The sequence below is a fragment of the Phocoena sinus genome, chromosome 4 (assembly GCF_008692025.1).
Source record: "Phocoena sinus isolate mPhoSin1 chromosome 4, mPhoSin1.pri, whole genome shotgun sequence".
NCBI classification, from domain to species: Eukaryota; Metazoa; Chordata; class Mammalia; order Artiodactyla; family Phocoenidae; genus Phocoena; species Phocoena sinus.
This window is the reverse complement of record NC_045766.1, coordinates 31,078,611-31,102,814: the sequence shown is the minus strand read 5'-3', so window position 1 is coordinate 31,102,814 and position 24,204 is coordinate 31,078,611. Positions and strand designations below refer to the sequence as shown.

The following is a 24,204-nucleotide window of genomic DNA, read 5'->3' as shown; positions in this document are numbered from 1 at the left end:
ACCTCTGTGGAAGAGAGAGGGGAGCAAGGAGGCAGAGGAGGAAGATTCAGACTTCAGTGTAGTTTGAAGAAAGTTGTTTTTTTTTTTTTTTTTTTTTTGCGGTACGCGGGCCTCTCACCGTTGCAGCCTCTCCCGTGGCGGAGCACAGGCTCCGGACACGCAGGCTCAGCGGCCCTGGCTCACGGACCCAGCGGCTCCGCGGCATGTGGGATCTTCCCGGACCGGGGCACGAACCCGTGTCCCCTGCATCGGCAGGCAGACTCTCAATCACTGCACCACCAGGGAAGCCCTGAAGAAAGTTTTGACCAGACTGATGAAAAGTCATCCAGCCAAAGTCACTCATCAGAGAAACCCCTACTGTCCCAGGAACAGGCTTGTCTTAGTATCATGTGCTCAGTTACTGGCTGGGAGCAGTCCATGCAAAGCATGGCATCAGCAAGAAAACAGTGCTGGGTTCAGAACACTGAGCTGGAGTCGCCCATCAATTACACTCCCTGCAGTAGGAGATCTGAGAGGCCCGTTCTCATGGCTGTCAGGCAAATCCAATGTTCATAAACCATTTCATTGATTATATGATACAGTGGTATGGTACAGGCCTTTAACTACACGAACTCAAAATTCCAAAATAGCAAAAGGTTTAAAATTTTCATATTCTCAGCACAATACGTATAATCTAGACTTGTAAATTAAAATAGGTACCAGACTGCAATTATTTTCAATAACTGTCCTCCTTGAGAATGAATTTAAATATTAATGACAATTGTTCCTTTTTATTTCTCTTCCTAACGATGGTCCCTAAAGTTTCTTAAGTATTATAAAAAAAAAAAAGTCACGGACAAAAAATTCAAAATGACCTGCTAGTTTTGCTCTTTCTCAATTCTTGATGATTAAATAGCTTAAAACTAAGAGAGAGAAAAAGATATTTCAAAGAGCCTGCCAAAGACTGCACTAAAAGAATAACCACATGCTACCATTCTGTTACATAAAATTCTAATTTTCTGCTCCCAAATTTTGTTGATTCTATTTGTAAGGATATCAAACACTGAATTAAAAATCTAATCAAGATAATTTTCACTGGTATATTTATTTTCATTTTCAAACCGTCAGTATAGAGAGCCAGAAATTCACATTTTACTCATGGGACTTGGGGGTGGGGGATTTAGGGGTGAGGTCACCAGTTCTTTTTTTTTTTTTTAATGTTTTTTCGTCTGTTTATTAAAGTATAGTTGATTTACAATGTTGTGTTAGTTTCTGGTGTATAGCAAAGTGATTCAGTTCTATACACACACACACACACACACACACACACACACACTTTTTCATGTTCTTTTCAAGTATGGTTTATTACAGGAAATTGAGTACAGTTCCCTGCACCATACAGTAGGACCTCGTTGTGTGAGGCCACCAATTCTTTAGGCACTCAAAGTATTCACAGTGCAATAAACTGGAGTCTTTAAATTACTAAAGACATCTTTTAACTAGCCCGAAACGGCAATAGTTCAGCCTGTGAGGAAGCCCAGCACTCTGTAGGGCATGCATCAAAGCACTGAAGTGACGTCTCCCCGCTTCTCCTACAGATAATGAGCTGCACGGTCCAGGGAATCACACCCCAAGTAACACAAGCGATGGACCCGGAAAGAACACCACCATTAACAACGAATTCGACACCGTCGTCTTGCCTGGGCTTTACCTCGTCATCTTTGTGGCAAGCATCTTGCTGAATGGTCTAGCAGTGTGGATCTTCTTCCACATTAGGAATAAAACCAGCTTCATATTTTATCTCAAGAACATAGTGGTTGCTGACCTCATAATGACGCTGACGTTTCCATTTCGAATAGTCCACGATGCAGGATTTGGACCTTGGGACTTCAAGTTTATCCTCTGCCGATACACTTCGGTTTTATTTTACGCCAACATGTATACTTCCATCGTGTTTCTCGGGCTGATAAGCATTGATCGCTACCTGAAGGTGGTAAAGCCGTTTGGCGACTCTCGCATGTACAGCATAACCTTTACAAAGATTTTGTCTTTTGGTGTCTGGGTGCTCATGGCTATCCTGTCCTTGCCAAACATCATTCTAACAAATGGTCAACCAACTAGGGAAAATATTCATGAGTGCATGAAACTTAAGAGTCCTTTGGGAGTGAAATGGCACAAGGCCATCATTTATGTCAATAGCTGCTTGTTTGTGGTTGTGCTGGCGATGCTGATAGGATGTTACATAGCCATATCCAGGTACATCCACAAATCCAGCAGGCAGTTCGTGAGCCAGTCCAGCCGAAAGCGAAGACATAACCAGAGCATTAGAGTGGTCGTGGCCGTGTTTTTCACCTGTTTCCTACCCTATCACTTGTGCAGGATTCCTTTCACTTTTAGTCACCTGGACAGACTCTTAGATGAATCGGCACACGAAATCCTATATTACTGCAAAGAAATGACGCTTTTCTTGTCTGCGTGCAACGTGTGCCTGGATCCGATAATTTACTTTTTTATGTGCCGCTCATTCTCAAGAAGGCTGTTCAAGAAATCAAATATGAGAACGAGGAGTGAGAGCATCCGATCACTGCAAAGTGTCAGAAGATCAGAGGTCCGCATATACTATGATTATACTGATGTGTAGGAGTTAAAGGCCACCAGGGCTTCTCTTGTTTGTCGAAGTCAATGTGTACAAACTGTAAATAAATTTGTCTTTCGATTACCCTCGCTTGAGCCCATCGAAATATGGATGAAAAGAGAACTGAGATGATATGAAATTGGGGTATAATTTGGAACTGAGAAAAACATTAAGGCATACCAAAAAAGTGAAATTAACAAGAGGTGGTGTGTCGCTGAGTGGCAGGGATCATGGCTCAAGGTTGAAGGAGCAGATTACAGGTGCAGAAAAGGCCACAGCGATGCCAGCGCACGGCAAGAAATGCTTCCAGGAAATGCTGGTGCTCTGAAGCCACTTCTGAAAGAAGAGGAAGTAGAGGGAACTCTATCTAACCTGGATCCCTAAGATTTGGGAAAGAAAATGCTGTTTTCAACACAGCTCATTCACTGCAGATGTAACTGAGTGAATATGGATTGCTAGATCTTTCTGTCATTGTATCTATGGCCCATACACAACCTTTAGCCATGATCCCCTGTCTGTGTTTATTTATGTCTTATGCATATGAGAAAAACTTGCACAGTGAGGGGTGGGGGGTAGGCAAGAGAGTTCAACTGTGTTTTTTTTAAGCAACGCATTTGAAAGACTTAAGTCAATTAACTGATTTTAAACTTAGATTATTTCAGAGGAAAAAAAAAAGTCTGACCAAAAAAAAAAAAAAAGAGAGTATTAAGACAAGTAGATTTTGGATAAAACACTCTGAACTTATGTTTGACATTATTATACCCTATGGTGCATTTGAATCCTCCTGTACTAAGGGTAGAGAAGAGAATGTGAAGGCTTGGTTAATAATCAAGTATATATAGTTTATTCAAAAGCCACTTAATAGTCCTTATTTTAGAAAAACTAGAGTTTTAAAATAGTCTTCCTTTTGAGCTATATCCCATCATTAATAGGGATATCATTAGTTTAAAAGTAACACCTTCAGTAGAAGAACAGAGCTCAATAAATCCAGTCAAAAAAGACTGAGTAGCTTTTAAAATCTTAGAATAGTTTCTGCTTCGATATAAACCTTTGAGCCTTCATTCTTTTTCAAAGCCTTCAGCTGCTTGACCACTGACTAGATGCCTCATTTGTTCCTAACACTCAACAAGGAACCAGGGGAGCATTAAAAGAACAGGAGTGAAGGCATGTTTGCTGAGGAAAAGGGAACATTACCGGTTAACGGAGACAAAGCAGACATACACATGCAAAACAGTGCGATATTTTATTTAGACTCTTGTAAACGATCTGCCTGCTTAATTCTAAAAAGCTAAAGTGAGCAAAAAAGAAGTCAAATATCCCACTCAAAAGTGATACTACCCACTTCCATGTGTGTGTGTGTGTGTGTGTGTGTGTGTGTGTGTGTATTCTGTTAAAGGCATGTTCACCTCAGAACCTAAAAACTAAGAACCTACCATCTTTAATAGCATCAATGGCTCCATTTGGTGCTCTGAAATTTACCAAACCCCAGACTTCATTTAATCCTCTAAAATTCAGGCCTCAGTCTAAGAGGTCCTTAAAATATTTCAATCCCACTTTCATGTTTCTAAAATTGGATTGCTGTAGAGTTAGTGGGTACATTTTATGTAAGGGTGGATTTATTCTCTGAAATTACATGATTAAATCAATGGGACATCTTAAAACATTGACTCAGGAAAAAAATAGAAAGGATTAGCCCTATTTTTTTAAAGCTACATTACCAAAACATCAGAATCATACTGCTTGTTTTTCACACCAATGCTCACATTGTGGTCACAAAAATTACTTATCCAGGCCAACCAAGAATGAATCATTTATATAACTAACATAATATCAACAGGAACAGCATAAAATATTGTGCTGGTGTCATAAGTTAATACAAACTACTGCATTAATACTGAAGAAAACAAGAATTCTATTTGACTGGTTTTTAATTAATTGATAATTTGGAAACAATCTTAAACTTGAAATGTAAAATTTCTTACATGGAGCCTTTGGATTATATTCAATATTTCAGGACCTTCTTAAGGCAGCAATAAATAACAAAGTTATTCTTTATTTTATGCAAATGAGAAACATATTCGGATACTTTCAAAAAGAAATTTTTCTATTACTTATAAAACTTACATGCAGAGAAACTGACTAATAGAAAATCTTCAGTGGATTACTAACTCTGTTATAGTCATTATACCATTCATACCATTTTCTTCTCATTTCCAAACAGTATACCATAATTTTTTTCTCAACTAAAGCTTCAAGGGAATGGTAACAAGGAAAATCCATAAATTTAGGTAAATAGCTAAGCCAAAATTGTGCATAGAGACAGTACAACCTAAACCACAAATTTTATGATCATTTTGGAGAAATGTGATATATATGAAAAAAATAAACAAAAAAACAACAAGGGCAAAATAAAGCTTGGTGGGGTCACTTAAATCTCATAAATAGAGAGTTTTCTCCCAGACAGAACACCGCAAAAAGACAGCTATCAAATCAATAAATACTTACTAGGCACATACCATGTAAAAAAAAAAAAAGTCTAACATTATATTTACAATAATCTTTGGCTATATCTAAGTAAATTATAAAAGTAAACATTTCTTAAGATCAAACATTTTCAAATTTCAACATAAACATCTGGTAGATGCTGACTTAGCTCCCGTCCCCAGCCCTCTAGCACCATCTAGTGGTAAAATTCATGAAACAACTGAAGAAAACGACTCCTGTCCTATTTACTGCTTGTGACTGACTACACAATAACATGGCCTAACCCTTCCCCCCTCCCCCGAGTATTCCTTCAGTCATCTCTAATGCTAATGTACACCAAAAACAGTCCTGGAGCTGCCCAGACAAATGTATGCTGGAAATGTTTAAAAAAATAATTAATATCTATAAGAAATTATCTTACAGATGTTAAAAAAACTAAAAAGGCTGCAACATACATGGATTTCACAGGGAAAATGGAACAAATACTGGCTGCTCTTTCTTGACATACAAAAAAATTTTAATTAAATATAAAATGATTTATTAGAGTTTATTTATTAGAGTTGAAGAAGGAGGAATAAGATCGTCAGTGTTAAAATTTTTAACGTATCAAGAAATGCATGGGATTCAAATGGCAACTTTTATTTTGAATATTCTAAAGTTTTTCTTATAAGCTACAATAACAAGAAATCATCTAAAATGATTTTTATAATGGTGTAATGTGGCTATCAGACCACCTATCTTTTCTTCTCCTCATTTGAAACGCAAGATATGGAACTAAACTGGAAATTCCTTTCTTTCAAACAGCTTCATTGGCAAGTGTTCTTGATAAAGTGGCCAATTTCTCTTTGAATAATGCCAGAGAATATCCACTGGTTGCAGCAGTTCTCAGAAATGAGCCACACATCTGATTAGATCAGCCTAGCTTATGAACAAGAAGCTAGAATTAGTCACCAGACCGCCCAAAGTTTCCAAGTCTAAGTTTAGGTTTAAATGTTATAAACAAGACTTTCCAACAACACTCTAGACATGTTAACCTGGACACACATATAAACACACAGCATGTATAACGAGGGCTAATAGATATAGTATAACAAACATGACTCAGCTCCTTAACCTATGATGGTTTTCAAATAGTCCTTAGAAACAGACCTTAAACACCCCATCCCATGCTTGTTACTACTAGCCCAAACCAAAATACTTTCAGTAACAGTGAAGCCATCTGTCAAGTATCAAAAATAAATATCTCTGTGTTTCCTCAAAAAGCCTGAACCATATCACCAGTGTCTTTAGAATTTTATGTGTGTTTTATGCAGCTAGAGAAATGCCACCATTAAACACAATGGAAAAATGAATAAATATAAAAGGACATGAATACTGGGCAGAACACTTACATGATATAAATTTGGAATCATCTAGATCAGGGCTTCTCAACCCCATCAAACCCAATGCACTCTTTCTGTGGGATGTATTTCAACCTATTTTTAGTACAGTGATGTGAAAGCCAGACATAATACAACCTATCTACACACACAGACCTCACTTTGCGCGGTAGTGTGGGACCATAAAAATATGGACTGCATCGCTTTCTCTACCTCATCCAAGGAGGCTCCTTAACCCTGGAACTTGATTAACAGCATCACCATCCACCGAGGCACCTGAACTGGAAATTCTGAGTCATCCTATGACCCCTCTTGCCCTCACCCCTATTAGCAGCCCTGCACCAAATCTTGCAGATTTGCCCTCAGATACAGTGGGCAAGCTAGGCCTCCACCCGGCCTGGCCCTGCGTCGGGCTTGCCTCGGGCCCGGGGAGGCTGTGTCGTCTCATGGACCAGCAAGGACCTGGGAGCACAGCAAACCTGGCTCCCACCTCCCACCGTACGCCCAGCTGAGAGGAGAAAACAAACCAACTGCACCACGATTCTAAACTGCCGGCACTGCTGCTAGAGGCCTCAGGTTCTCCCTTCTGTCCCAGGCCCTCACATACTCTTCTTGCCTCGTACTTTTAACACTCAATGGTTATTTTCTAATGAAATAAAAATAGCTAACTTTTATTGGGCACTCCCTACACAGCAGGCATCGTTCTCAGCACCTGACCTGCATCAACTACCTTCATGCCCTTGATAAACCCCTGAGGAAGCACCAGTCTTACCCTAACGTTCTCAAGGTCACACAGGTCAGAAAAGCTGTTGCTGGGATCCAGACTCAGGCCACCTGGCTCCAGAAGTTCTGGCTTTAACCACGGCTCAATGCTGAAATGAAACGCACGCCTCAAGGTATTAATGACACGACCAAAAGCCTTGCCAATTATTTATGTTACCGAACGCTAGGAGCACAAACTACTTCACCACTGCAGATAAGGCTGGGGTTGAAGTTGAGAAGCACCCTTAAGCAAAGCCTCAATAATTTCTTCACTAAATATGAAAGATTATACTCACTATTAAGAGAACATTAAGTTAAGCCTATCAATCACACGTATTTGATCTTTTTATTCCCTTATAATTCAGATGAGCATATAGTTCAGGATCAAAATCTAGATGACTTTTGAGAGTGAAAGTGTCACGAACTGAGCTGGCACGGGTGTAAACTGAGACAGTGCGGGCAAACCCGTGGGCATAGCGCATCTGAAAATTCGCGTCTACGTTAGGATTGCGTTACCCAGTTAAACAAGCAGCTTAGGACAAGGAAAAAGGGCTCAGGGAATCCAGCCATTTCATCAGCGAGAGGCCCCACAGTGAAGCTTCTTCCATCCAGTTTACTAACACAAACTGGGAAGCCCTGGATGCTGGAGGAGCAGGTATTCAACAAAAATCTCTAATGGAGGTTTCCTGGGTGGGTGGATAACGGTTTCTAGGTTAGTGGTCGCTGCTAGCGGCTTTGTTCAACGCCACAGTTAAGAACCCAGCTCACCCAAGTTGAGTATTTTTATTTGCCTTGGCTTCCTGAGGGAACACATAAGCTAAATTCTAGTTTAAATTCTCTCTCTCCTCTACAGCAAAACCATCACAAATCTTTTGTCCCACTATTAACGACTAAGTACGAAATTTATGATTGGTATGACTTCAACAGGATTTTAGAGAGGGAGGCTGCATTTGTCCTTCCAACACACAGGCCTCCGTCGAGACAACTAAACAAACAGGCTGGTCAGGAGGCTGGGCCACTGAGGGCACTGACGTCACCAACGAACTACAACTCGGGTTAGATAAACACCCCCTACAGGAAGCCTGCCAGGCTCCCGAAGGAGGAGTAGAACATGGGATCCGAACGAGCCTTCCGGTCATGATGGAGTCACACAAGTGGAACCATCCGTCCTCATTCAACCCACCCCGTGATCCCTGGGAATAAGACAAGGGCAACACGCACCGCTGCTCCCTGAACAGCTCACCTGAGGACTAAACACAGAAACTTGGCCTCACTGATTCTTCATTCTGATGACGCCAACTGATCCATGCAAAACAGCCTAAGAATCACTGCTGTGCTCCAAATATGAACTAAACAGGTACGTAGCTCTCTACAGCATTAATGGCCTAAAACCACAGAAAAATTTCTCGGTCACGCTGCCAAGGAAACTGAATTGCCAAAGAGGACCACACAACACTCGCGCAAAGCAGAAGCACATACAAGCGTGCTTTAGCTAACAGCAGTTTGCTACACAGAGAAGAAGACTGAGTCTACAAATTTCAGGTGTGCTTAGTCTTGGCGGGGTGGGGACAACAACAACAAAAAGCTGCATGAGCTCACCCACAGCATTCAGTTAACGTCAGCCAAGTTCGCTGAAGTCTCCCCACCACAAAACCTTCCCCTCAACATGCTAGCGCCTGCTCTTCACACATCACGCAGCCGGAACAGGCGACATCTATTTGTCAGAACAACTCTGGGAAAGTTTATCTAACTGATAAAAGGTTTATCTAACTGATATCGAGGCACGGGGAAGTCATTCTGCCCTATACGTGAGTTGACTTGAATTTCGTGCTAACAGAACAGCCTGTTTGTGACCTATCAAATGTACACTGTACATCTGCTTTAATTATTAAAGAAAAGGGTGCACAGACCAGAAGTAAAGGCCCTTGTTAAAAATAAGGATTAAATTCTTCCCTTCCTGGGGTGCCAGCGTTGGTCCTCCTTCCATGACAAGACGCCCGTCCCAGGGGCCAAGGCCACACTGACTCACTGTGTACGTGCCGATCTTTTTTTGGAAACCATGCAGGAATGTATCCCTGACTTGTTTTATGTGCTCTGTTCTGAGAAGACATAAAACTGTGCTGAAAACCATGTTTCTCCAGAGCAGTTCCTCAAGTATCTGAGAGGCTGTCTCCTGGGCTTTAGTCCTCAGTTTGGCTCAGATCAAACATTTTTCTATTCCTGTTACAGATTGTTTATTATTTTCATTGACATAATAAAAATGAAGTATTCATTCTCTATGAGTCTCTTTCTGGCCGAAGATTCTCATTCTAGCCGAAGCTTCTCTCAGTGACTTCTGAGGGCTCATTTTCCTAACTTGTTCTAACGATTTACTAAAAAAGCTGAGCCGTCAGAGTGCTAAGTAAATAAACCGTCTTATAAAGCAGCGCGCAATCCTCTAAGGGACCCATCCTAGGATGAATCATTATGCAGGTCGGGGGTCCAGAAACCTACGGAAGGAACTCAAAAGTGGGCAGATACAAATGAGTAGATGATTTGATACCACTGGGTTAACGGTATTTAAAAATATCCACAGTCCTTGTTTTCAGATTAATTCCATCGTCTCTCTTATCTTTACCTACAGGACCAGAGCATACAGTTGCGGGATATTCCCTGTCTCTCCCCTGTGTGTTTTGGTAACACACATTCACTCAACAAACATTTCTGAGAGCCTGCTATAGGAGCGGGCACTGGTGAGACCAAAACAAGCCAACCAAGGCAGCCACTGCCCACTCCAGCTGAGATTGATATAAAAACACAGGCCATGTGGGAAGTATATGAACAATGCCAAGATATCAGGGACACGCCCAGGGATAGTGACAGGTGAACTGAGTCTTAAGAGCAGTATGGAAATAATGAGAAAGGATACATTTTGGAGACTCCGAGGGATAAAAGAAAATGCCCTCTGGCTTTATGAGCACCTTTCCAAAAATCCATACATAGAAGAGGAAATACATGCACTGAGATTTTGTTTTTGTGACTATGAGTTCTCAATTTTGACTCTTTGCTAATATCATCAACTGAAATTCATTCTTTCTGATTCTTAAGGTTAAACCCAGTCTAATCTTAGCAACACAGAAAACCTGTTTGAGCAATTCAACTAATTGAGACTGGGTATTCAACTCATGACTCAACGTCAGTGCCTATTTCAAAGTGAGGTTTTTGTTAGCCGTCCACAAAATATGTAAATATTGCACATATCAATTCTTTTTATGAACTGTTACTGGTGCCAACCTTCCAGAAGGTGGAGCTATCGTACCAGACATTTGTTTCTCCAATAACTCTCAGATAAAGGTAAGCAAACAACTGCCAACGAATTTCCATGCCTGTCGCTCATTTCAAGAGGTTAAAATAAACAAACAAAAAAGCACTGTTTTACAGTATAGTGACTAATTATGTTTTAAAGACATAATTTCTGCCACACTCTTCCACTATCCTAAATCAATGCACTGACTTTGGCAGGATTTGATGCTTCACATAGAGAAACACAAAAAGGCATGTCTGCATTCCATGTTTTTCTACCAGATCACACTTTTTAAAGCACGTCTTCAATTATTGTATCACAAAGCTCGAAGGCGTCATGGTACAGTGAATTATGAACGCCTCACCATGACGATCAAGATATCCTCACGTTATGCCCCACCCGCCTCGGCTGACTTTTCTTCCCTGATGCCTTAGCTTACACCGTTCTTTTCCTCCCAGATTGACTTTCACCCCATTCTAGGCATAAAAGAGCCATCATTTCAGACACCAGCTCCTTCACAGATCCTTTTCGAGGGCAACTTCCAAACTCACTTCCTTTCTTCTTCTTTTTTTTTTTGGCCATGAGGATTGAACTCTGGGCCTCATCAGTGGAAGCGTGGAGTCCTAACCACCGGACCTCCAGGGAATTCCCTAAATTCATTTCCTTTAAATTTCTCTGCACTTTCCTATAATGTTTCTATTAAGCCTTGTACTAAAATTCTCTGTATCCTTAACCCACTATATCTCTCAATGTCCAGTGGAATCCTGTCTGCAAACATAACCCCCTCTCCACACACACACACACACACACACACACACCGCTCTAAATCACTTGTCAGCAAAGCTTTATTTTAACTTTTTTAAAACAATGTAACCCAGTAAAGAGCTCCTGAAGTTAAAATAGATTCACTGAAAATGTCCATATCTATCTAAATGTCCATCAATAGGGACTGACTAAATAAATTATGGGATACTACAAAGCTATGCAGAAAAAATGGCATAATTATATAGGGCTAACGTTGAGTAAGTCCCCAAGACAGCAAGTGGGAAAAAGCAAATTGCTCTAGTGTGGCTAACCGTCCAGTGAAGCAAGTGGGAAAAATTGGGGATAAGGCAGTAACAATAAAGTTGTTTTTGTACCTAAAGAAAAGATTTTGGAGTAAGGAACAAAATAAGACATTTATAGAAGTAAAGTAAACCAGCTTTTAAGGCAGTCGTTGCCAGGCTGGATGGAAAATGACTGGAAACGATAACAGACCTTGGAGGATTCCCCGTGTTAGACTCACTCTATTTGTACACAAATACACAAGAGATGTTTATATATAACCAGTCTTGTAACTGACAAGGCAGAGTCCCGCCTGGAAACAATGCTGGGGAAAGGAAATGTGTGCATGTGTGAGCATATGGGGTGGGCTGGGGCTGACGGTCATACCCGGTTATGTGGAGGGTTCTGAGATTAATCAGGATGAAGCCCCGTGGTATTTTAAGCCTAGGGTTCCACAAAGGGAAATGGGAATACACTGAGGGAACAGAGAACTATTCGGCATAAATCAAAGCATCAGAGACAGTAGGAAAACAAAACATCGATTATGTTGTCTTTTTTCCTTTTTGGAATCCTGGAAGCAGGAAATATGCCCTCTACATATTATTATTACTAATACTACTACTATTATTACCATCATCGTTACTATTTTATTTATTTTGTATTGAAACTGGTGTCTAGTGTTGAATTATTTGCGTCGTTAATCATCAGAACAAAATACCTCTTTTTTAAAATACACAAAATAGGATCAATAGTTTGTCAAGATAAAATATTTTTGCAAACATTAATAAGATACTTATTTCCATTTCTAATAGAGAAAAAAATGTATACAAGCTAATCTTTACATTTAGGCATGTCCACAAAATGCCCAGCATAAATCTCAAGGAAATACAAAATGGTTGCAGGGCCAACTTTACATCCTGCATTGAAATATGTCTACGTCTTTCACAAATATGCCCAGGTTTCCACAAGCTCCACACTCTGGGACACCTGAGGCCAGTTTTTAATATCTGGGTGACAGGGTGAGTGAGGTGCATAAAGAAAGGAAGACTCCACTCCTAAAACCTCCCGGCTAAAAAGAAGGAGTAACAACAGATAGTCTAAGGACAGGTTTACATCATTCACTGACATCCAATAGGGAAAAAAAAACGATCAGAGAAGACAGGCTGAAATATAAAACTCAAGGCCCCAGGAGAAGTCAGACATTCTTGTTTTTGCTACATAAGCCCCTGATGATATTCTCACTTCCTCCTTGGGTTTCACCGAATCTGTGGATGTTCTAGCCCTAGTCTCTGTCTCAAGGTCTCCCTATGAATCTCTCCGCTCTCTGATCATCACAATGTCTGCTCTCAGGGCACAGGGTCTGCACGGGCGTCCAAAGCTATGGCGGTAACTGATTAGGGCCAGGCAGCTGGAGGGAGCTAGACAAAACAGGAGGCAGGACATCTGCCCGGAGGATAAAAGTTCCTCCAAGGGCTAGTAAGATCAGAGGCTCCGAAACAGCAAGGCAGGGAGGCTCACACGTGGCCACATTTCTGACTTACCCAGACACTTTTGGAAATATAGATTTCTGAGCCAGAAACAAGGACTCTGACTGGTTCATTTGAAGTAGGGTCTTGGAATCTGCTTCGTTAAAGCTCCCCAGCTGGTGTCAATGACCAGTCAAGTATATAAACAATGACCTTAAAAGAGTCAGAACTGCTTCAGAGTCCCCAGGTGAGCAGAGGGCAAGGAGGACCGCCTAGGGGTGAAGAGGTGGTAGCCCCAGGCTTTTCTTAAAAGCCTCCCAAACATTTGAAGAGAAACCACAGGACGTGGTGCCCTTGCCCTGCTGGCAGTAAGCTCCTATAGCCAAAAACTCTCCTAAGTCAGACACTCTGTCTTGAAACATGCAATCCTGAGAAGACAAGATGAACAGACAACTCACCAAGCTCCTCCTGGATCCTTATGTTTTCATCTTCCCCAGTTCCAAGGCAAGCACAGCCTTAACCACTAACTCTACCACTCGCCTTGGTATCTATCATCATTATTACCCTCACCACTTATTTGCTGCCATCACTCTCTTTACCTCAGATTAAAAAAATGTCACACCTGCGTACAACCAGCATTTCCTGATGAGAAAATACACTTTTCCTGTGCTCCCAACAAGGCCTATCCTGCCTAGAGGAGCCGGCTCTCAGATGTTTGACGAATTAATGAACCAGCGTTCACTGTTCACGTGGCTGTAGAAAAGAGCCGCTGAACTGGGGAAGGAATCCTAAACTCTGAATCTAAACTCTGGCTGCAAAGTCCAGCCCAGCTACCTCCTCGCCTGAGCAACTTCGTTACATTCTCCCAAGTTCTACTCTCTCATCTGTAAAAATATAAACAGCTGTCCCTCAAATGGTTCCTGTGTAAACTGGCTGTGACAGGATCCGATACAAAGAAAGCGCTCCTCAATCAAGTGTGGGAAAGAATGTGTATCTGTGCTTTGATCCAGTCCTCGCAGACAAGTGTTCATCTGAGTCCCCCGGCGACCTGCTGATACAACTGCTATAAAGCAGAGGCCACGAACCGGCTTCCCACGAGCCAGTCAGTCAGTCAGGTTCCGTTTCGGCCCACAAGACATCAGGCCTACACAATTTGAAAAGTGTCTGACTTAGACGGCACGTGAAACCAGAAGAGACATAAAAGTGCAGTTGAGAGCACGAGCTCCAGGAGCGGCTCTGCCAGGGTCCGAATCCCATCTCTAGGGGCTGTGGGACATCTCTGTGCCTCAGTTTCCTCATCTATTAAGAAAGAGGTGGAACCCACCCAGCTCATGGAGCTGTTGTGAGAGCGCAATGAGTTAAAACACAAACACAAAAAAGTGTTTAAAACAGGGCAATCACCACTTGAGGTTCTGACAACACTGGCCCATCCACAGAGGAGACAACATTGGACCCTGACAAGGTCTAGCTGAGCAGCTGCCCCCCCACACCCCTGGGTGGGCCATGAGCTCTCCACTTCTCCACCATTCCTCAGTCCCCAAGGGTCTTACACCTGCTCTACTTCACTTATCTGGCAGGACTACCTGCCATCAGGTGACCACCTGTAGGGCTCTCCCTTTGGCCTTGGACTTTGCAAATGCTGGTATCAAGAGGAAAACAAGCAGATCCAGTGAATTCAATTTAATGGTAATTTCCACCTGAGTCATGCTGCATACAAACATGGGGCACCCCATGGAGAAGGCAAGAAGCACAAGAGAGCACGGAGACAAATAATGGGTGTTTCTGAGACCGTCAGAATAAACAGAGCCTCCTGCAATAAGTCAGGGAAGTCTTGAGAGCCGCAGTTCAGAGACTGCTAGTGCCAAATCATCCATTTCATCGGCATAATGTTTACATCTGAAGGACTCTGCAATGTGCCCTGGTCATCGTCCTTATGTCTCTTTGTCCTTACATGTATCTGCCCACCAGATCTCCTTGCAAGCTGAAGGTAGCAAGCCTCTGTAGGCAAAGGGGTGCTCTGAGCCCCAGGGGTCAAAGCAGCAGCCAGGACTCTATGGGCACCGGGGAGGGAGGGAGAATGGGTGCACCCAGGCAGTGCCAAGTGGGAAGCTTCCCTAAACCAGCCCTGGGTCCCTCGGGGCCTCCGCCGAGTCTATTAAGGTTCAGTAGTGACTACTGGGTTTGTATGTAAGACTCAAAATAAGCAAATATGCTTCATGAGGGAAGGGACCTGGGTCTGATTTAGTCACTACTTCATCCCCAGTGCCTGGAACACAGCCCATTACACAGTAGGTGCACGTAAAGTACCTAGAACAGCACCCGGCATATCATAAGCACAGAAATAAGTACCACTGACCACTGTGACTGCAAATGTACGTTATGTTTTTAAGTCAAATTGAACTTGACACGTTAAACTGTGAGCCCACAATTCGGCCGTGGAACCACCTGAGAGAACACACCTGCAATGTAGCAGCCTAATAAAGAGCCTTCCAGGGCAGAATTCCTTATCTGGTTCTGAGTCACACACTCTGATGAGGGATTTGCAGCCCAATTCTGAGTACTTCCATCTCTAACTGCACACGATTTTTCAGTGGGAAAGACACTGGAGCACTCCTTGGAACATTACGAATTATATCATACAACCTGAAAGAAACCCAAAATACAGAGATTTCCTGCCTCTCACTTTCCAAACAGTAACACTAGCAGCACACACTTAGCGAAAGATTAACGCATGATGAGTTTCTCTGAAGTCCTACTCGGGAGCTGTTGGGTTGCCCAAAGAGTTCGTTTGGGTTCTTCCATAACATCTTACAGAAAAACCGAAACGAACTTTTTGGCCAACCCAAGATTTGTCAGTAATGCTTAAATATGGAAAAATTAATGTGGGAAAAAAAACAATAACAGCACCTCTTATCTAACAGATGGGGTCATGGATGCCAGAATGCTTCTTTACTCAAATACTAATTCCACATTTTGGGGGAGCCCCGCTCACCACCTGTTTGTTACACCGTGTGGCCGCTGACAAGGAACGGGGAGCAAAACCTGCCCCCCCCCCACAAAATGTGTCTCTTAGGCCTGCTAATTATTTTGAGCTGGAAACAATCCAGGCACCAAAGACTCAGGAACCTTTGACCTACCCCCCTAACTGCCTAAAAGAATTTAGGGAGAGGACCTGTTCCAGGGAGGGAGCTACCACTACAGATACCTACAGTATAATATGAATTAGGTGTGTAGACAGGGAGGAACCTAGCAGAATTTGTTTGTTAAAATGCCTCTCGGGGTCCCACTGTCTCTGTACAGGGTACAGCAAACGTCTGTTTACCAAACACTGGCTCTTCTTTCATCTTCCTATGAATTGCCTTCCCCCCCGCCTTTGAATTACCAGACCACTAACCTCAACATCTTCTCTTGTCTTTGGTTGAAGATGGAGTTTGAGGTGGTGGCTTCTGCCATTTTGGTGAGTTACTCAGTTTTCCTGGGTCTCTCCCATGTACACATGTTATTAGACTTTTTAGTTGGTCTCATGTCAACGTAATTCTGAGGCCAGCCCCAGGAATCTAGAAGGGTAGAGGGAAGTTTTTGTCTCCCCCACGAGAGTTTCCTCTTAGGAGGGTGTGGTAGCTACAGCCACGTCTTCCTACCTCAGTGACCCCACCAGCTCTCCACCTTTTACCACATGTTGAATTTGGCAAATGGCAAAGTTTACAAAGAAAACCTGCTGAGGTTGTTGCCCGGCTGTTCATTTGCCGGATGACGTGGCGACGTCGGGGAGAAAAAAAAAAAAAAAAAGTAGAAAAAAGTTCAAGAAGGAAAAAAAAAAAAGGACCACGCTTTTTTAGGGATTGCTGAAGGAAAGGAACTAGCACGGAGGCCAGCCAGACACGCACGGAGATCCAAACATCTCTCTTCCTCCTTGTTTCCATTTCCCGACCTTGAGTGAGCACTAACGGACCAATTCAGCAGTGACAGCTGACCTACTATCTCATGGTTTCTGTCAAGTTCCTGATTTTCATCTGTTCCTGAAGACGAGCGAGAACTCTGCGTAGAACAGTCTTAACCTGGAGCGTCCACTGAGACATGTTCTGAAATGAATGCTGTTTGACTCACAGATGAAGGGCTACAAACAGGTAAGGAAACAGCTTTTCCATGAAAGAACATCAGGGTGTGTGAAGGGGGCATGAGGATGGAAGAGGAGAATTCTGGGCTAGGCGGCAGTGGTGCCGAGTACCACTGCACTGTCCCCATTTCTCAGTAAGTTACTTTGGGTTTGAGAACTATAATTGGTTGATATAGTAATATATTTGCTCGTGCTGGTTTGGGGATCCAAATCTGAAATTTTATCATCGATGATTATTTAGGATTTCCGACTGTGGCTGTCAAAATACATCTGTGATGAGGCGATATCAGAGAAAATGCTTAAAAGGTATTCACCCAGGACAAACATTTCAAAAGCTTGTAGATATATATCAAAGTTGCCTCTAAAAACTGCAAACTCAATTATGACAATAATACCTATAAGTCAGTGTGAGTATGTTTTGGTTGGCCAGGTCATGTAGGCATAGATATACAGTTAGTATCTATTTGTACATATATTTATATAGATAAAAGCTTTTATCTTTGTTGTTCTTGGGATAAATTAACCCTATTAATACCTAGTAAAGTATGTATTTACCTTGAAAGTGAATCACAAACATCTATCCTGTGCATAGCAAAACTTTAAGTTCACATGTTAACTTATTATGGCCTAGGACTAACCAGCTAAATTATTTAAAATACTTTAAACATTATAAATTTATAGGACACACAGGGGAATTAGCGCAGATCCACACTGTCAGCACAGTGAACCAATCAGAAATATTTTTTTCAAGCAAGGATGCCTAATTCTATGGGGAAAGTGAACCAAAGGTCACACTGGTAAAACAGAAAATACTCTATAGCTTGCATATTTATCTTCCCAAAACTTACAGACTTGAAAACAGCTTTGGCACTAAAAAAAAAAACCTAGATAAGTTTAAAAAAATAAATAAATAAAACAATGTACTCACTCTAAAATATCAAAATAACCTTTTATGATCTGTGAACATAAATAAATTTTATACTTCAATAAAATCTATAAATACACACATAAAAGTATGCACATATGTACACATTACACACTGGTAATAGACACATAAACTGTAGATTGTCGTGTCTGTTACAGCTTAGTAAGGAAGAAATGAGGGGACACCAAGATACTCAAAGCGTGAAGACCCAGGAAGGGAGAGTGGGCAGGGCGTGGGGAAAAAAAAACTACTGTTTGCTGAGATGTGAAAGTGCCCATTTCACACTTGAGGAAGCAGGCAGACAGGAGGTAACCACCCTGACCAAGGTTACCCAGCTGATATCACAGTGAGCCTGAGCCCCTGGGCACAAGGAAGGTACCTGCACCCCACAGGGTTTCACTCAGCCCAGCCTTCCCACTGCTACACCCCTCCCGGCCCTGCCACGCTGTCCCACCAATCGCCAATTGGCATGTCCTTCAATCCTCTTCAACTACTTTCATCCTCAATCATGCATTTGGAGGACAGTATTTCTAATTCCCTGGTGAGAAGAATGTTCAATCTGGTGTCACACACATATACTGGGGAGAAAAATTACTCTAAAAACATAAAATTATAATTATCCTTGACATATTCAAACAGGACACAAAAGGGGGAAGGAGACAGGAGTAGAAAAAGACAGTCTCTCAAAATCAGGAGAATTTGGGGGGGTGGGGGGGGGAGACACATTAAAACAGCTAATGGGTACACCAGGCAGCAAAATACTAAGAAACCACCCTCCAAGAGGCCTGTCTACCAAGCTCCTGAGTCCCATTCCCATATTTGTAAAACAGTGATGATATTAGCACAAGACTACTGTGAGATTAAATTAGATATTATTTGTAAAATCTTTAACATAGTAATGTAGAAAGTTCAGTAAATGGTGGCTAACATCATCATTGCTTTCACTATTATTACAAAGACTCATTTAATCGAAGCAGATGTGTATGAAATTACATATCAGACCACTGGAAAGCATAATTTAGACATTTCAATACCTCTGTAGACCAAAACAGACAGATAAGATCTAACATAAAACCGTTTACAACAGTGCCTGTCAAACTTTGCTACACATCAGAATTACCGGGGGCTTGTTGAAACGCATATCCCTGGGCCCTACTCCGCAACGTTTCTGATTCAGTAAGTTGGGGCCAGAGAATCTGCATTTCTAACGAAGTCCCAGGTGATAGTAAAGCTGCTGATCTGGGGGTCCACCCTTTAAAAACCACTGATCTACGGTGAATCCCACATTCACATCTGCCTGACTAATAAACCTATCTATGTGTTTCTCATTCAGTCTAAGTCAGTTAACGAGAGGGCAAAATAATGAATAAATGCTTAAAAAGCAAAAGCACCCCCCATTGTTTTTGATTTAAAAAGAAAGAGAAACAAACAGATATTTCCCATTAGATCTATGACGTTTCCGAAGTCAACTGCTGAACTGAGAAATATTGGAGGTTTGGGGGGTTTTTTTTCCAACGTACACAGAGCTAGCATTGTTTCCGCAGTTAGGTAGGAGTCCTGCGTGACGCAATTCTAGCAAGTTCACTTAGTCCAATGTGACAAAGCCTGCAGAGTACTGATGGCCCACACTGGTGGCACATGGTGAAGCTGTGTTTCCGGGTCAGACTGTGCCAGTTGGAACAGATGCACCAAGAGCAAGAACCCTGGCCACATTTTCTCAGATGGCTCCAGCAGAGCCGCTGGTGACCCACCTTGCTTTTTCAGATGCAAAAGGAAAGGGCAGAGGAACGCTGTTGCCCATACAATGTTCATTCTATAAAGTGTCTCTAGAGTGAATTTAGGTGCTGAGGCTTCCCCAAGCCAAAGTCTGTATGGTAAGAAACCAGAAGTCATGTTTCTTCCATTTGGTTTCAACATTTCTTTGAAGGTTAGGTTGGTACCAGGGAGCTGTCTCTGGAATGCCAAGAATAGACCAGTCCACAGAGACACAGGTCGAAGCCAACGCAAGTTTTTTCTGCCGTCTCCTTCACGGGTATCCTCGTTTGCAGAGGGCTGTCTAGCGGAGGAGGACTGAACACTAAGGAGAGTTTCTTTCAACTGAAAATTACATCCTCAGCATAAGAGTGCCATGCCCGTCTAGGCAGAGCAGTAGTTCTCAAAGTGCAGTCCCCAGACAAGCTCCTGCATCAACATCACCAGTGAACTGGTCAGACATGCAAATTTTTGATCCCAAACCTACTGAACATGAAACTGTGGGGGTGGCACCCAGCAGTCTGTGTTTTAATAGGCTTCCAGGTAATTGTGTTGCACGTGCAAGTTTCAATTCCATTGGGTAAAGTGTCACTAAGTCCTGAGACAACTCTAGTTTTCACCCGCTTTCTGGCATAATGGCAAACGGTTCCCCCTTTCTACCTCAGAAGTGTCCTGGTTTGGACAATAAATTACATGGTCATCCTTACCCTTCAGATCGGATGCTACAAAGGGGTTTCATTGGTTGGATTCTGTTTACTGCTTGGGATTTCAAATTAAGTGCACGTCTGCTACTACATCCTGGTACTAAACCCATCGCTGCCCTGAATGCTGAAAGATGCACTGCCTCCTAAAAGTCTAGGGATCATGGCTACAGAAACCCATTTCAGAAGAAGTATCCTATCTTTACCAAAAAAGTACCCACCGTCAAACTATATAAAGTCTGGTTTAAATTTCTAGCATGTGGGATCAAGTCTCCTCCATCAGGTCTTTAAAATCCTTTTTACTAAATCTTTTGGTTCCTCTACAGGGAGTTTTCTTTTCCCAACTAGCACCCGAGAAAAGTACAAACTTAGTAGGAAATTTACTACTCGTCTTATTTTTGTGGTAATAACTTGGAAATATTAATTCACAGAAAAACCAAGTTTGCCACAAAGTTTCTCAAGCCACCTGTTCTTTTAAAGGCAGAGTGAAATATTGGTCATGTGCTTTTGGATCTGATACATTTTCTATTCCTTTGAAATCTTTTGTCTTCGCTCAGCCTAAATTAAATTGCTGGCTTTTTATTCTGCACTGAAGTCTTCCATCTGCTGTTTCTGAAAAGCAGCAAAGCCCTCAGGTATCATGTTCTGACCCTTTATCTTTCAGATAAAAGTCAGAGAGGGGTCGGTGGCTTCTGCTCAATTATGTAACATCTGCTGTTGAAGCTAAAATCTCAAAGAAAAAAGAGAAAGATCAGCTATTTGGTTTCTCAGACTTGGCCCAAAGGAGACTGTACACTTTGGTGTGAACACGGGGAAAAAGAATCTGATTCTCAGTCTTCTAGGATCACACACTTATTTTTATCACGTGATTGGACTATAGGTACAATTTACACCAAGCCGACCTGAAGTGTGTTAACCTTTCTTTTATCATGGGGGAGATACCTGGCTGGAAAGCAGGGCCCACCTGCTGCTTACAGGCACTTCCAGCCCTGAGGTCAAAGGCTGGTAAATGAGCTCACAGGAGGCTTCATCTAACGAATGTTACCATCCTGCTACAGAGGATAAGCAAAATCTCCTTCTCATTCTAGAGCTATTTCAGTCATTCATTCATTCAACAAACACGGATTCCTTACTGTGTGGCAGCCACGATTCTAGATACTGGAGATACTCTGCTTCCAAGAGTCCCTCGCCTCAGGGAGCTTACATTCTAATAGGCACAAAGACAACCTTTCCATCGGCAATCTTTCTCCTCTAGGAAGTGGTACTTCTTCAGTATGACAACTGAAGAGTTGTCAATCTCTGGGCCTATTTTAACTTATTAGGTTACATTTTTATTTTCTTTAGAGAGGTTTGGAAGGGATCCTAATCTCATCAGAAGCCAACCAACATGTACTGACTTGATCCAAATCTCAGACCTAACCCTGGTAGGAGCTGATAGCCCTGAACGCACTGTGATGAAAATGGGAGTATGGGAAGCAATACTAAACTCAATTAAATATCCTAGGAGGTGGCCCGTAGTGTTTCATATTCTCTCTTTCCTGGCCCCTGAAACTGCCAACTATGTTTCTGCACAAGGATCTCACCGCTTCCTTCCCTACTATAAATATCTCTGCAAGCACCATCTTTATAGAAGTGAAAAAAGGAAGGGAAAGAATATGCTCTGAGATGAAAAGAAAACCTAAAATGTAAGATTAGCTGCCTCTGTATCACTGAGCCTATGAAGAATGTGAAATCAGAGTCCTTGTCGCCAGGGCCACTCAGGCAGGTAGCCGGTTAACCAAGAAACAAGACTGAGTAGGAATCACTTTTAGAAAAGGATAAATACTTCCTTTAAATACATTACCGTAACTTACAATGCACCTTTACTGCCTAATCTTTTGGTGTTGTGGCGAGATTCTTCTTCTTGAGTATGGCTCCGCTGAGGACAGTTCTGGAACTAATTTTCCCTCATAAATTATAATTGTAGCACATTGCCAGTCATGTCCAGTTTCTTAGTTTAGTTCAAGTAGTATGAGAATTTTTAAAGACTGGAGCAGCCACAAGAGTTTACCACAAAAGCAAACCCAGACCTAGACTCTTAAGCCCTCAAAAGAATGGAACCTGTCTTAGCCGAGTAAGGAAAAGACACAGTAGGCCTTCCCTGGTGGCGCAGTGGTTGAGAGTCCGCCTGCCAATGCAGGGGACACGGGTACGGGAAGATCCCACAGGCCGCGGAGCGGCTGGGCCCGTGAGCCATGGCCGCTGAGCCTGCGCGTCCGGAGCCTGTGCTCCGCAACGGGAGAGGCCACGACAGTGAGAGGCCCGCGCACCGCAAAAAAAAAAAAAAAAAAGACACAGTAAAATTTCTCCACAAACGTCTCATGGATGGCTGGCAATAAGGAGCATCTTATTTTAACAAACTAAGTATGTCATGGAAAGAACATCCTGCCTCACTAGTTTTTATCTAATAAATCCATTCCTATCCCTACCCCACTTCAGGAGAAGTGCGTGCCTTGTTCTCGCTAAGGGAGACGCCAGTCCTCATGCTCGCAAAGCCAAGTAGCAGAGCACGATAGTCAAGAGCAAAGACCGTGTATTCTGGGATCAGACTAGTTCAAATCTTTTTTTTTTTTTTTTTTTTTTGCGGTACGCGGGCGTCTCACTGTCGTGGCCTCTCCCGTTGCGGAGCACAGGCTCCGGACGCGCAGGCTCAGCGGCCACGGCTCACCGGCCCAGCCGCTCCGCGGCATGTGGGATCTTCCCGGACCGGGGCATGAACCCGCGTCCCCTGCATCGGCAGGCGGACTCTCAACCACTGCGTCACCAGGGAAGCCCACTAGTTCAAATCTTGACTCCATACTGCTTACTCTGATATGACCCTGATAAAGTTACTTAATGACCCTATGAATAATTTCCCTCACTTGTCATGGAAGTTAAATGAATTGATATGTATACAGTGCCCAAAGAGTGACTGGCGTGACATAAGAATACAAGCAATGTTTACTGTTGTCATCACTGTCATCACCTTATTTCTCAGGAACACAAATACAGTGGTTTGATGACTACAGGAATGGTGGAAGCCAAAGAGATATATTCGAACTCCAGTGTGTCATTTAACCTCTGCCTGCACAGTTTACTCATCTGTAAAGACAGAATAAAAACACCTACCTAGGAAGAACTATCGTAATAGTTATCATAATGCCTGGTACACAGTCGACAGTCAAAAGATTACAGCTATTAACACTCTTATGTGTAAAAACCTACAGCACACACTTAATGTAGTAAACCTACATTCCAACAGGTGTCCTCTCCTGCACATCTATCAAACCTCCATCCAAAGAACCTTAACTAGCATTTGATGATGGACTCAGCATTTCACTTGGAGCAGTGGACAAACCACCTTCCCCCAGAAAACATGTTCTGAGAAAATACACACTCAACGTGTAGGGTATAACCTGGGAAAATTTAAGGGCTATGCTGTGGAGTTAAAATAGGAGCTGAGAAATAGGAAAGAACACCGTGTGCTGGAGCATCTAGTGGACAGAAGGGACAGAATTAGGCCAAGTCTTGAAAGAGGAAAGTGATACAGCTATAGAGGGCTGGGAAATGATAAACTGAATAGGGAAACGACTTCAGTTAACATGCTTATTGACCTCAAAACATGTCTTCTTTTATTCTTATCTTGACCCCTTGGCCTG

General features: G+C 42.4%; 3 protein-coding genes across 16 annotated transcripts in view; 2 read left to right on the top strand and 1 right to left on the bottom strand.

Annotated features, from left to right (window-relative positions):
- The window catches only part of GPR87 (G protein-coupled receptor 87), a 37,683-nt gene extending 34,573 nt beyond the window's left edge, over positions 1 to 3,110 (top strand). For all 14 annotated transcript variants that reach the window (XM_032629354.1, XM_032629353.1, XM_032629356.1 and 11 more), the window contains one exon: positions 1,578 to 3,110. In XM_032629354.1, the coding sequence (XP_032485245.1) occupies positions 1,578 to 2,620 (1,043 nt within the window). In that variant the 3' untranslated portion in view covers positions 2,621 to 3,110. The remainder of the gene's footprint in view (positions 1 to 1,577) is intronic.
- MED12L (mediator complex subunit 12L) overlaps positions 1 to 24,204 on the bottom strand; it is a 326,027-nt gene that overhangs the window by 131,236 nt on the left and 170,587 nt on the right. The window lies entirely within an intron of this gene.
- P2RY14 (purinergic receptor P2Y14) overlaps positions 16,969 to 24,204 on the top strand; it is a 59,102-nt gene continuing 51,866 nt past the window's right edge. Inside the window, exon 1 of the mRNA XM_032629367.1 lies at positions 16,969 to 17,159. The gene's annotated coding sequence lies outside the window, so the exon portion shown is untranslated. The remainder of the gene's footprint in view (positions 17,160 to 24,204) is intronic.